This window comes from Lissotriton vulgaris, chromosome 10 (assembly GCF_964263255.1).
Source record: "Lissotriton vulgaris chromosome 10, aLisVul1.2, whole genome shotgun sequence".
Classification (NCBI taxonomy): domain Eukaryota; kingdom Metazoa; phylum Chordata; class Amphibia; order Caudata; family Salamandridae; genus Lissotriton; species Lissotriton vulgaris.
The window spans coordinates 91,646,331-91,660,393 of record NC_141698.1 but is presented as its reverse complement, the minus strand read 5'-3'; the positions used below and the strand labels follow the sequence as shown (position 1 = coordinate 91,660,393).

The following is a 14,063-nucleotide window of genomic DNA, read 5'->3' as shown; positions in this document are numbered from 1 at the left end:
ATAGCTCCTGCCTAGAGAAGCGGGCAGTCCCCTTTGCCCTTGGTTAAAAATCTAAGCTCCCATGTTGTCCCTTTTCTGTTCCTGCTATGTCTCCATCACCCATACTAAGGTGTCTGCTCTGCTTCAGTTGTCCCCTCCCCTGGGCCACTGCTAGGAGCCCCGAGCCAACCCTGGCGCAGAAGCCGCGCACTGGGCAGTAATGCAAGCAAGGAATGATAATAAAACAGCCATAATCTGGGTTTAGTTGGCCCTTCTTACAGCTGGTTTTATTCTTTTCAGTTACCTGGAGGTGAAAAAAATAACGCAAAAGTTACAGAATATTTAGTTCTGTTTAAAGACATCTGTGAATTCCTTTCTCCGTCCCCCCACCCCCCACCCCCTGGCCCCAACACCTCTCACTGACTCCTGCACCAGGGCACTCTGGATTACAGTTTCTACAGTTTTTTAGTCACTTCAACCTCTGCATGTAAAAGAAGACAGCCTGGAAATGTGCCAAAGAAACAAGTCCGACCTTCCAGGGGCATCTCCTTCTCTGGGAATGCATCCATGACCCCCTCGGTGGGGGTGTGGGGGCGTGTCTTACAATTTGAAAACCTCTGCAGGAGGGTATGAGAGCAGAGTATATGAATGAGGGAATCACATCTTAGAAACCAGATGATCATATGCATTCAATCATCTTGCCATGACCGTTAGAATTCCTTCCTACCACCGTGAGGGAGGAAGCGTTGTGACAGACATGTACACCTCCGGTCACTCAGAAGGACTCTCATTGGTGTGTCCTGCATCCATTATCTGTAAATTGATGACACTATCCCAATTCAAACTGTATGGCAGAAAGTGTCAGGCAAAGAGTCCTCGCTGTGCAGCCGGGGTCTTCCAGATTTTGGGCTCTACAGGAGGAAGGCGTGGTAGGACCAGTTCAACACAAGGAGGGACAACTGTACCCTGGAGTGGACAGACAGACCTCCAACTAAGAATCAAGGCAACTACATCCAAACACTCATCCATAGGGTATGCCCCGAAGTAAATATTGAACAATGAAAATGTGTTGTTTCTTCTTCTTTTCCAGGGACCATGATGATGATGTCTCGGTAGCAGAGGCCTGTAAAAAACTGAATGAAGTCAGTGGCTTCAAAGGAATGGGCAGGTAAAGTAAACATACAGTACTGTAAGCATTCTTTAAAACAGAGAGATGTTTATACCTAAAATAAAATGCTTATGCTATTATTATTATTTGTTTTTAATGGCCGTTCTTAACAAGCGCAATAGGAAATTGTCAGTTTGCTCATAATCAAGGCAAGCTAGCGGTAAGCCTGGAATTACAAGGGGGACAGCCACACAGGTCCATAATAAGGTTATCCCCTTCCAACTACTATTCTTTGTGTGAGGCCTGCAGATATCTGTTTGAGTTCAGATATTGTCAGAGTAAAAAACCAGCCTCCTCCTCCTCCTCCTCCTCCTCCTCATCCTCCTCCTCCTCATCCACACCCTCATCCTCCTCATCCTCATCCTCCTCATCCTCCTCCTCCTCATCCACACCCTCATCCTCCTCATCCTCATCCTCCTCATCCTCCTCCTCCTCATCCTCCTCCTCCTCATCCACACCCTCTACCTCCTCATCCTCATCCTCATCCTCCTCCTCCTCATCTCCTCCTCCTCATCCACACCCTCATCCTCCTCATCCTCATCCTCATCCTCATCCTCATCCTCCTCATCCTCATCCTCCTCATCCTCCTCATCCTCTTCCTCCACCTTACAAGGGTGGTCATGTGTCACCTGCCTTCCATGCCCATTATCACAAGGGCTATTTCCTCGTTACTAGTTCACCTTATTTAGGAACAGAAATGGCTGGTTGGTGGGATTTCAGATTCAGGACAAAAGCCCCACCCCTGAAGGCAGCTATTCCAAGTCATTCATCAGGGTATGGGTCACACCACCCAAGCGGATCTCCATTCCTTACTGTATACAACTTCTTTTACTGATCCCATTTATCACTTGCTTCAAGTAGGAGGTAAACGGGGTTGAGAGAAGGTGGTGAATGGAATAGGAGGAGATCTAGTAGTAATTATGTGAAAGGGGGTGGGGAGGGGTATCAGTGGAGAGGATGTATGACGTTAGCACGCACACTTTTACCACACATACCATTACCACGCATTTTTTACAACGCAATACCTTTACAACGCATAGCGCTTTGGGGTGCTGGATAGTGAATAGTTTAATTTACTATTCCAACACCAGTCCCCGTGGACACTAGGGAAGGTTATTGGATAGTAAATTAACCTATTCACTATCCATTCCCTATGTCAGATCGCCCCAAAGCGCTATGCGTTGTAATGGCATGCGTTGTAAAAGATGCGTGGTAATGGTAGTGCGTTGTAAAAAATGTGTGCTAAAGGTTGTATACCCAGTGGGGAGCTTGTTGCCTGCCGCCATGAAGGGTGGGGCCAGGCTGGGGAGATACCCACAACAACTGCATGTGGTTTTAACCTGGTACGTATCCGCCCTGGTAACACAGGACCTGGTATGCCCCACCCAAGAATGATGAGTGTACTGACATTGCACTCTGTAATCCTGAACGTGAGAACACCAGGCATTTCAGAATAACACAACGTGCTATCCACACTTGAACACATCACCGGGGAGATCATATTGAGGGGCTAAGACTTCTCCATGGTTTGCAATCCTGCGTTCCATCGAATCACGATGAATTGACCTCTTTAGGACCCGAGAGAGTATGACATAGGCTGCAATGTATGATTCATCGAGCATCAACCTTAACACTAGTAGTTAGATGTGCAAGTTATCTCTCTGAAAGGTCAGTCTAACTCACTGAGATCACTACAGGAATCTGGACGAAATTCAACCCTGACATGTCAAGAGGATGGTTGGAAAGGTACACATAGCTTCTAATTGTTTGATTTCTATAGATAAACTCTGTTTTGAGCCCTTAACCCGGAAAACATGTTTGACAAGAACTAAACTGAATTATAAACATAAAAGCTGAAACATACCTAGGTCATTTTAGAAGGGTCCATGAAGTGTATAGAATTTAATCTCGCAACACCTTTATTTTATTATTATTTTTATTTTTTATTTTAAAAGTTTTTTATGGAGCTGGCTAGACCCAGGAGGCATCAAAGCGCTTTACATGAGAAGATAATATGAGGCAAACATGGCATACACGTAAATAAAAAGATAGTGAAACAACATGTACAGTATATAAATCAAGAATAGATATATGTGCAAACGCTATACACTTCGTAATTAGGAAGATGTTGTTCGGAAAAAGGACAAATAGTTACAGAACAAATATAAAATGATGATTTGGAGAAACTGGTGCAGGTCACAGGTAATGGCCCCCAATATTAAATTGGCCAAACACCTGCCTGTTGATAGTGCTTGTCAGCTGGAAGTTGGCCATTGTAACACCTCTGTTGAAAAAGGCTTCTCTGGACCCTCTCTGTGCGGCCAATTATAGGCCAATCTCGCTATTACCATTTGCGATTAAAGTCCTTGAAAGATGGGTCACAAGAGCCTTATCCAACTTCCTAGAAACAAATCTGTGTCTGGATGCTGTACAATACGGCTTTAGGCCAGCGCACGGCACCGAGACGGCCTTGGTCACCGTGTTGGACGATCTGCGAACGCGAGTCGACAAGGGCAAGTCTGCATTCTTGGTGCTACTTGACATGTCGGCCGCGTTCGACACGGTGGACCATGAAGTTCTACTTGGCCGTCTTCGGAGTGCGGGAGTGTGCGGCCTGGCCCTAGACTGGCTCACGTCCTATTTGGACAACCGACAACAAGCCGTGGCATTACCACCTTTTCGATCAGCCACTAGGCGGGTGAAACAGGGAGTTCCTCAAGGATCGGCAATTAGCCCGATCCTATTTAACATATATCTCCGTCCCTTGATAGCACTGATAAAGTCATTCGGCATATCTGTTGTCAACTATGCCGATGACACTCAGTTGATTTTTTCATTTGAGGGTTCAGAGACTATTTCAAGGGATGTCTTTCACCGTTGTATGGCAGCCACAGCAGCATGGCTGCGAGCCAATGCGTTGCAATTCAACGGATCAAAAACGGAGGTACTCCACTGCTCCTTGGACCGAACTCCCCGTACACTACCGGCAGATTTCTGGCCAGTGTCCATCCCGGGATCGGTGGAGGCGGCAGAGTCAGCTCGAAACCTGGGAGTTCTATTCGAACCCAATTTGCAGCTCGATGCCTCCGTAAACAAAACGGCAGCAACATGCATGGGTTTGCTCCGTGCTCTACGGAAAATCCTGCCACTTCTTCCACGGGGCTCCAGAGCTGAGGTAGTGCGTAGTTCCATTCTCAGTAGGATTGACTACTGTAACGCACTACTTTTGGGTGCCCCGAAGATTCTGATCCTAAAGCTCCAAAGGATACAGAATATGGCCGCTAAACTGGCCTTGTCTCGACCACGGTCCGCCTCTTCATCGGCAGCTTTGGCCGATCTACATTGGCTTCCAGTCCAGCAGAGAATTGCGTTTAAGGCTCTCTGCCTTGTCTTTAGGGCCCTGCATGGACTGGGACCAATACCTCTTCAGACTCTCTTCCTCTGGTATCAGGCAGCCAGACCTCTAAGATCATCTTCGGCGTTCTTGGTAAAAGTCCCTAAAATTAATAGAACGAGAATGGGTGGTCGCGCTTTCAGTTTTGCGGCTGCCACGCTGTGGAACACTCTCCCCCTGACATTAAGGAGCTGCCCTGATCTGCTCACTTTCAAAAAGAGCCTCAAAACTTACCTGTTTCCCAGAGTAATGTAGCTGTTTTAATAGATGCACGGTCGGTCTCAGCGCCAGGATACCCTTGGGGGTGACAGTTGCGCTTAATAAGCAATAAATACATACATACATACATACATACATATCGAGTTTGCATAAAATATAGCTTGTCAATTTCAAATAGCAGCTCATGGATGATGGCAGAGCATGATTCCATAACTCAAGAAAGATTAGTGGGTTGAACATATACCGTTATGTGCCTAACCCTGGGAATGGTACCTACGATTTAGGATTAACAGTTATTGATTTTAGAAAAATTGTCTATCCAGAGTTCATTGTAAGGCCGGTGAATGGTCTATATCCAGCTGTACTGAAAGTATGCTGTGTTAGCTGACTCAACTATGGCACTGCAGTAAAACATGGAGTTTTAAATGTTGTGCTCCAAAAATATTGCCGCAAACATGTTGACAATAAAAATATCGTCAAGGTAAGTATACTGTAGCGAGGAGAGGTTTAGAATACCTAATTGCACATACATGTAGCTTGATAGTAGATATATCTTCACGGTATGTAGATGTGGAGTTAAGAATAGTAATTCTCTTCTTACCAATATGCTTACCTCCAACATATTTTGTTTGTCAATTTCTACTATGATATTCATCTACGAGAATATTTCTGCAGTCAATATTCTGATATGCAACCGCCATCTACTCAATGTCGCACTGCTCCAACGGTCTTTGACACTCTATGCAGAAGCATGTTTAGTTCAAGGTAGTAAGGAGGCCTGTAAGGAATGGCAGAGTATATAGTACAGCTGCATTCCAACCAAAGAAGAAAGCCTTGGTTCCCAGGAGCTTGCTGTACACATAGTCAATAGCAGTGCTTAATTTGAACCGGTGGTTTCCGGTGCTCAGCACCGGCACCTAATCATCAACACCGGTGCTTGAGCACCAGTTAACGACACATTCATTTATGGTAGGCACAGGGAGATGAAGTGATTCGCCGAGAATCACAGGATGTTGAGCTGACGCTAAGTCTCAAACCTGGTTCCCCAGTTCCAAAGTCCGCAGCCCTGGCCATTACGCCACATCCTGGTTCTTATTTATGCAGTGCTACCAGGAGAAATGGGCTGGTGGAAGTTGCCTCCTGATGAGAGCACCGGCACTTATTTATTTACAAATTAACCACTGGTCAATAGTCCTACACTTAGCATTGCTTCGTCATATCTTCAGAAAGGTGAGATGTTGAACTTCCTCCCCAGACACTGAAAAATCTGTTGCATATCGGCTAATAATATGGGTAATGGAATACTCATTTCCAATGTAGAAGTGATATCTATCTATCCTGTAATATGTATTTGAGGATGATTGTTTGCCACCTTCGCTAATAGTCCTAACCAGGGTAAAGGGTCAATAACTCAACAATAATGCCCATAGTAGAGACCATTAACGCCATCAGAGTGCTCCATATTTTGTTGGACAACATGGCTCCCGATTATCCAGTTGACGCATTCCATCTAATCTGCCTCGTTCTCAGATGCTTGCCTCTGAGCATCTTTGGTCAAACCTGGTGGTCCACCAGGCGCCATGCGATCTCCCATTGGCCAACAGACCACCATAGCCACCCATCTTCTATCGACTGGAGAACATCCCATGAGACAACTTCATTCAGTTACTGGTTGATAAAAACTAAAACGCTAATTCAGCATGCAGGGTAGCCAAAGTAACTCATAAATATTCGTACAAAATAAATATGTTCATATTAAAAACGTCTGTTCGCCTTCTTATATCAACATAAATCATAATGCATTTTATTACTAATTAACCATCTGTATTCTCATGTAGAGAGTTTACGGGAAATGAAAGCATATTTGAGGTGTGCGTTGGCACACTTCTCCATCAATGTTTATTTTGGCTCCCCTCGGGTAACATTGTTACATTACTGAACGAAACAGATACTTAAAGGCACTTTAAACATGGAAACGCATACTGAATTCTCATGCCACCAGGGAATATATGAAATGTGAATTAATTTGCTTTTGCTGAGAAACTACATTAAGCATCAGAGGCAAGAATGCATCTAGAACTGCTAAGAGGGGAGGGCTGTGTTCTTAACACACTGTCAGATTCAATCACGTCAGAATAATCTTCTCCAAGTTATTATGCTTAATTCACGTCTAATACTGTGCTGAAAATAGTGACAGATGCTAAGGGGTCAGGATGCCATGGGCCCTGGTGCAGGCAAGGAAAATGGCCCCTTTGGCTGCTGCTGGGGTAGTAAAATACAGTAATTATCAAGGTTCAATGAATCCCTCAGAGCTTTGGAACCCAAAATGTTCCCTGTGATGGAAGAGCATAGGGAAGAAAACAGGTAGCCATACGATTCTGAATAACATCGACGTTTATTTAACACAAAGTCAGGGATAGTGGAAGTGATGATACCCACCCTTGACTCTGTGTGACATCACAGTGTTGGCACATTCTCCAATCAGCAACCAGATGATCCTCGTTTGGTCCTGAGGAGTGTGATCTTATGGATTTTGGGGGCCTAGGGTAAGACATGTTTTGGGGCCACTATAAAGAACAAATTTGAATTTCAGTACCCATTTTCGGGTAATTCAAGCCCATATGATGCCATACAATACTAAATGATATGTTAAATTTTAACATGGTCATACAAAAACAGTTGAAATATGTCCCAATAATCCTTAAGTTGGCACAGGGTAGAAAGACCGAGACAGTGGTAGCAGGAGGCAAAGAAGGGTAAAGTTTCACCTAAAGAAATAAAATAGACAGCAATCAAATAGAGAGAGAGTTTAATTTCCCAAGGGGCCTCTTGGAAGGTGGGGGCCCTGTGCAATAACCCAATTAAAACATCTCTGCTCCTGAGGAGACTGAGGGAGGACAAGTACAAAAACTAAAGAGAGATATTAGACCCACCTGTACTTTCTATTCCTTCCGGATCTCTGGGGTCAGGGATAGTGATGAGAGGGCCAAGGGTAGCAAAAGCTACACCAGTGGAGAAGTGTGGCTCAATGATTAGAGCGGCATACTCTGATGCAGAGGTCTAGCCCGGGACCAGGGTTCAATTCCCAGCCTCGGCGGGTCGTGGGCTCAAAATTCCACGGACCTGATAATTCTCACCTTGGTGCCTATTCCAATCATGGAGTCCCACTCTGCAACTCTGGGCAATAGCTTGCTTAATCTCCACAACGGCCCCCACAACCCTAAGGATGCCTGGCCTCCACCTTGGGGGTGCCCAGGAGTGGACGCCTCACAGGGAAAGCCAGGATGGGTTCCACAGCGGTATTCGTACGAGCGCCTTGAGACCCTTGCGGGTGAGTAGTGTGCTATACAAGTATCAATTTACAATTTACATTTCACCAGTGATACCAGCTGCTTCCCCTGACTACCCTTACTTTATTACCTTGTGCATCCACTCCCCTTTCAAAATACTTTTTCCATCTCTCGTCAGGCTATCCTTTTCAGCCATAAATCACTTTTTTCAGCTTGTGAGTGCCAAAGTTCTCGGCACTAATGAGTCAATAGACAGTATAATCAGCTAGGTCTAGCCATTAATAAAGATGAGTTTTCAAATTCCTTCTAAACTGCAGAAAACAACATTCATATAAAATGGAAGAGCATTCCAAAGTTTGGCCGCTGCTGCTTCAAATGCTCTGTCTATCTTCCCCAACTTTCCATTTGTAAGAAAATGGGTTGCTGGTCGAGGGGGGTGGAACCCTTCTCAAGCAGCAACCACAGTTTTGCTCAGGGTGAAGTCACAAGCAAACCCTAAATTAACCTGTGCTGAACCCTCATGTAGCTTGGCAAAAAGCAATCATGCTTAACTCAGGGGCAATCTGTAAAGTATTTGTGCAACACTTCAAACAGTAACACAATGACAATAAACCACAAAAAGAGCTAGGCAAATAGAGTGATTTTTAATTAACAAAACAAGACCAAAATGACAAAACTCCAATCAGTAGAACCGGAGGTATTACATTGAAAAGATTTTAGTAAAAATGGTGCCAGAAGGCATCAAGCACCAATTGTGGCTATCTAGTGGCTCCGACTGGGACAAAGTCACAAGTTCAGGCTGACCCCAATGGCAGGCTAACGGGACCTAGGTAGGTCCTAGTTAGGCCGGCTGAACGAAGTTCCTTAAATCCTGCTTTGCAGAACTTTGCGTGACTCTGCGTCAAAGATGTGCTGTGAAGCCAAGCAATGCATCGTTTCCGAGACGAGGCAGGGCTGCGGTGCAAGGTACTAATGCCTCGTTGTCAAAGATCCCATTGATGAGGGCTTGTGTTCCGAAGTCAGGGATGCGTCGCACAGTCAGGGCGATGTGTCGGTTCCGAGGAGTTGTGAGGCTGTGATGCAGAGTCATCGAGGCTGCCGTTGATGAGAGATGTTAGGGTCTGCACCGAGGATGAGTTGCACTGGCGGTTTCCATGCAGTGACAGCTATGATGCGATAATGGTCTTTACAGCAGTTCCAATCTGGGGAGCAGCAGCAATGCAGTAGTTTTGCTTGGGGTCTCACTGCGCAACAGAGGAGATGCATCGCTTCCTTCTGGATCCACAAGGCTGGCAGAGCACCTAAGGCCCACTTCCAAGGGTCCAAGACTGTGGTTGCACCACTTGGCAGTCTACAGTCACAGATGGCAGATTCTAGGTGCAGGAGCGAGGTTGTTGGAGCCTTCTGACCCTGAGGCTCAAGTCAGGCAGCCAGACAATTAGCCATTGAAGTCATTCCGGGGTTGTGGGTTCAAGAGATACTGGTCAAGTCCTTCTCACTCAAGCAGGAAGCAGGTCAGCACAACAAGGTGGAGGCACAGCAAGGTAGCAGCAGATTGCCAAACCTTCAGTAGATCAGCAGTTCCTCTTCCTGGCAGAGTATCCACAGGTCCAGAAGTGTACTGAAGTGGTGGTTTCTGAAGGTCAGTATTTATATTCAAATGGGCCTTTGAATTGGGAAAAAAGCTTCTAGAGGTTTCCCTCTAAGGTTCTGAGGCATCCTGCCTTCCCTGCTTTCCCTGTCTTGGCTCCAGATTAACTGCTTGCGGCCCTTTGTGTGCCTATTCAGGAGGGACTGTTCCCATCTTTTCCTCCAATCCTGCAAGTGATGGTCCATCCAGGCACACCTAAGCTCCCTATTGTCTGTGGCTTTCAAAGAGGAATACACTCAACTGTCCGCTACATTCAGCCATGTGACCAGAGACAGGCTACAGGCACTAAGTAGCTAAGGCAAGAAAATGCCAACTTTTTAAAAGTGCCATTTTAAGGATTGTAATTTCAAATCCACCTTTACCACGAGTTAGGATTTGAAATTAGGAATCCAGAGTCATCAAACTTGAACTGTTTGCCTATTTCCTTTTGAAAATTACACTTTTAAAATGAAATAAGGTAATTCCAATGTTATCCTATGGGAGAGGTAGGCCTTGCAGTAGTAAAAAACAAATGTAAAAGTGTTTCACTACCAGGGCATGTAAAATTTAAAAGCGCATGTCCTACTTTTTAAATACATTGCACCCTGCCCAGGGCTGTCCAGGGCCTACCCTAGTGTGACATATATATTAAAAAGCAAGGTTTGGACCTGGCAAAAGGTTTACTTTCAACAACAAAAAGCCCTAGGAATATCACACATACCTAATCATATTCAGCACTTCTATGGGGTCCCTCATTTTGCTACTAAGATATGGGAAAGCGCTAGTGCAAAGCTGCAGGAACATCCCCATGTATGTGTCAATGTATAATACCAAGAAACAAGGTAATTGCCAAAAGAATAGCCCAAAATGGACCCACAGAACACCCAGGCAAAAAAGCAAAGGGAGCACCTCATGTAAGCAAACACCAAGGAGTAGTTGGCATATTCTCTCCAATATTCTCACATATCATCATCGGCACCTCTCCTCTGCACCGGAAGGAACCAACACCTGAACATGTTCAAGAGGAATGGTGTGTATGGGTGTGTATTGTTTATCTAATATATTTTGTGTACAACACATCTCTATCAACCCCCCTAAAGTTCCCTTATATGGAGGAGAATCTTCTTCCTCACAAGAAAAAAGTTTAAAAATGAGTTGGATAGGGCCTCTGGCAATTAGTCTTCAATAATGCCAGTCCTCATGATTTAAAAAAACAGACCATGTATTAGACCATTTTAAATTGAATGGCTGACTTGTTCCATTGCCTTTCCTACTTGTTGGCAGTTTCTTCAAGGCAGGGGGACCTCATTTCAACTATATGTGCACCGGACCAGTATAAGGCAAAGGAATACATGAAAAAAAGCAGAACAACCAGCGTAAAACCAAATGCACTTCATAGTATGGTACACTGTTACTTCTGCCCCACAATTCAGTTTTTGGGAATAATTTCCAAATAGCTGCCGGGTGAATGTCTACTAGCAAGCCACTGGGAGAGACCAAAGGTTATTGTCCAGAGACACTTTTCACAGCTCAAAGTCTGTTCGCCTAAAAACATAAAACTAAATGTGTGTGAATCACAGCGTCCAACTTGGCTAATGTCACTCCCACCAGCCCTGGGCTCAAGGTCTCAATCACCTGTGCACCGAAAATATTGAGGGAAAAAGTGTGTAATAAGGTGTAGCTCATGCCTTATATCTCTACATAAATTAACTATATACACCCTGATATACAAATCTCTTGTTGCCATCAGCAGGTGAATAGAAATATCACACCATGACCCTGTTAGTATTTTATATTGTCTGTCAACCATTGACCTCTAGATGAACTCGGGCTGCCAACCACATACACTGCACATCATTCAATGCTCTCAATCACCGTTAAGTATCAGAAAAACACAAGGGAAACCATACTCCCAAAGAACCAGGGTAAATACTGTGAATTTTCTTTTGAAATTTTAACTTTATTGTTTAGTTAATTAAAACCATAACAATTTGATGAATGTCACACACAAATAAAAAATTTACAAATTTGTCGCTAAAAATGTTACAATGTTAAAAAATTCAAAGCATTAATTGTTCATATTGTTTTTATATGTTTCTCAAATGCCTGCAAGAACTTCACCAGTAAATACTGTGTGTCAAGAAACAAGGGTTCTTGTGGGAGCAATAGTGTACTATATTGGTACTTACAATGCGCAATGGCAATTGCGCATTGTAAGCACCAATACAGTACACTATCGCTCCCACAAGAACCCTTGTTTCTTGACATACAATCATCATTAAGGTTCCCTTCATCGTCGTTCACAAAAACAACACACCTACCGCCGGTGTCAGTGTTCCATAGATCAACTTCCCACGATTCCATAGTTCGCCATACTGTTTTTTATTTATTTATTTTGACATTTTTATAGAGCGCTAACCAAACCCTTGCGGATATCAGAGTTCTTTACAATCCGAGATGAAAAATTATACAACAAAATAGAAACAGGTCGATCAAGTATACATGACATAATGTGAAAAGTAAATCGAAACAAAAGAGGTAGATCAAATATAAGTAACATGTTGTGCAAAGTAAATCAAGCAAAAAGGTGCAGAACAAGAAAGCAACTGTGGAGCCTAGATTTTCTGTTTGTACCCGTGTGATAAAAGAACTACCAGTAGAGGTACTAGTGAGGTCAGGGTTTCCTTAGGTAATGATCATGTGAATTTTTCCATGAGAATTACTTTTACTTCCTTTTTGAAAAATGCAGTAGATGTGATAAGTCTGGTTTATGGGGGTAGTGCGTTCCAAATCCTAGGAGCCATCCCTGAGAAGGACTGTTTATAAGTTTTCATTTTGTTGAATCTGTGTGGCTTCAGTAGTAGGTTTATCTCACTTCTTGTGGATCTATTACCCCCAGAGATAGTCAGCTTCTGAGTGGGATAGATGGGTGCCTTATGGTGAATGGCTTTGTGAGTCATGCAGGCGATTTTTAGGTGAATTCTGGCTTCCAATAGTAGCCAATTCAAGGCTTTTAAGTCAGGGGAGATGTGTGACCTTCTTTTCGAGCCTGTGATGAGTCTGGCTGCAGCATTGATGGAGGCTCTTAGTGGTGCTGTTGTCGCTTTGGGGGGGCCACAAAGAGAGACACTTCCATAGTCCACCCTGGGGATAACTAGAGCTTGAACTGCCGTCTTGAAATCATTGATTGGTAAGAAGGGTTTCAGCTTCCTTAGTATATTAATCTGGAATTGTGCTCCCTTAGTTGCGTTGCTAATATGTTTATGCATGTTGAGGTTGCAGTCAACGGTTATACCCAATGATATTGCTGAGTCAATGGTGGTTGGTTGAACGTTGAATGCCGTAAGGTGTTTGAACCAATCATGCAAGAGGGGTATTTTGCCGGGTGGGGCTATTAGGAGGAATTCAGTGTTTAGTGCGTTTAGCTTGAGATGGTTCTCAGCTAACCATGACTGGCTGTTCAAAAGCATTTTGTTGAGCAGTTTGATGTCTTCTGGTGTGTGTATCTTAAGGTAAAGTTGTGTATTGTCTGCGTACATGTGAAATTGGACGTTGGATCATGGATGCTTGCAACAGGACAGTAAGTGGTTCCATAAATAAATTAAACTGTGTTGATGATAATGCGTACCCTTGTGGGACTCCCAAAGCTACTGGCACGGATTTGGACAGGGAGTTGTTGACCTTGAATTTTTTAGTTCGGTTTGGAAGAAAGGAGGTAAACCAATTAAGCACTGACCCTGATAGGCCCATTCTGAGATTAAGCAGATCTATCAGGTTCTCGTGTTTGACCGTATCAAAGGCTGAGGAGAGGTCTAATAGGATGGGTAGGCATGATCCATTCTGATCAAGTATTTGTAAAGCATCGTCAATAATGTGTGTCATAGCTGATTCGGTAATGCGCCCTGCTCTGAAGCCAGATTGGTGTTTGTCAAGAAGATCGAAGTGGTCAATTACCCCCAGCTCTTCGTGCCCAAAAATCTAAAATGCGCTTCAGAAAAGATCTAAAAACCTGGCTCTTTGTCTAGATCAACCTGCTCCTCTGCCTCTCTCTTTTCTGGATCTGTTAGCGCCAAGACGCCGCGGCATTCGTGCGCTCTACAAATACTTCAGTCAGTCAGTCAGTCAATATGTTTTGTCAGTTGGTGGAGTACACATTTTTCCAAGAGTTTGGCTAGGGTAGGGTTTTGGAAATAACCCTATATTTGTTAAGGTCCATGGGGTCAGCTGTGGGCTTCTTGAGGATGGGTGAAACCTGTCCTACTTTGCGGATGTCAGGGATGCAGCCTTGATGAAGTGAGCTATTGATGATCTTGGTCCAGAGCGGCAGAATAAAAGGGGTTAGATCTTTAACTGCGTTAGCGGGCAGAGGATCGGTGTTGTGAT

General features: G+C 44.2%; 1 protein-coding gene across 1 annotated transcript in view; it reads left to right on the top strand.

Annotated features, from left to right (window-relative positions):
* BAIAP3 (BAI1 associated protein 3) overlaps nt 1-14,063 on the top strand; it is a 564,909-nt gene that overhangs the window by 311,926 nt on the left and 238,920 nt on the right. Inside the window, exon 9 of the mRNA XM_086940582.1 lies at nt 1,070-1,147. Within this exon, the coding sequence (XP_086796708.1) occupies nt 1,070-1,147 (78 nt within the window). The remainder of the gene's footprint in view (nt 1-1,069; nt 1,148-14,063) is intronic.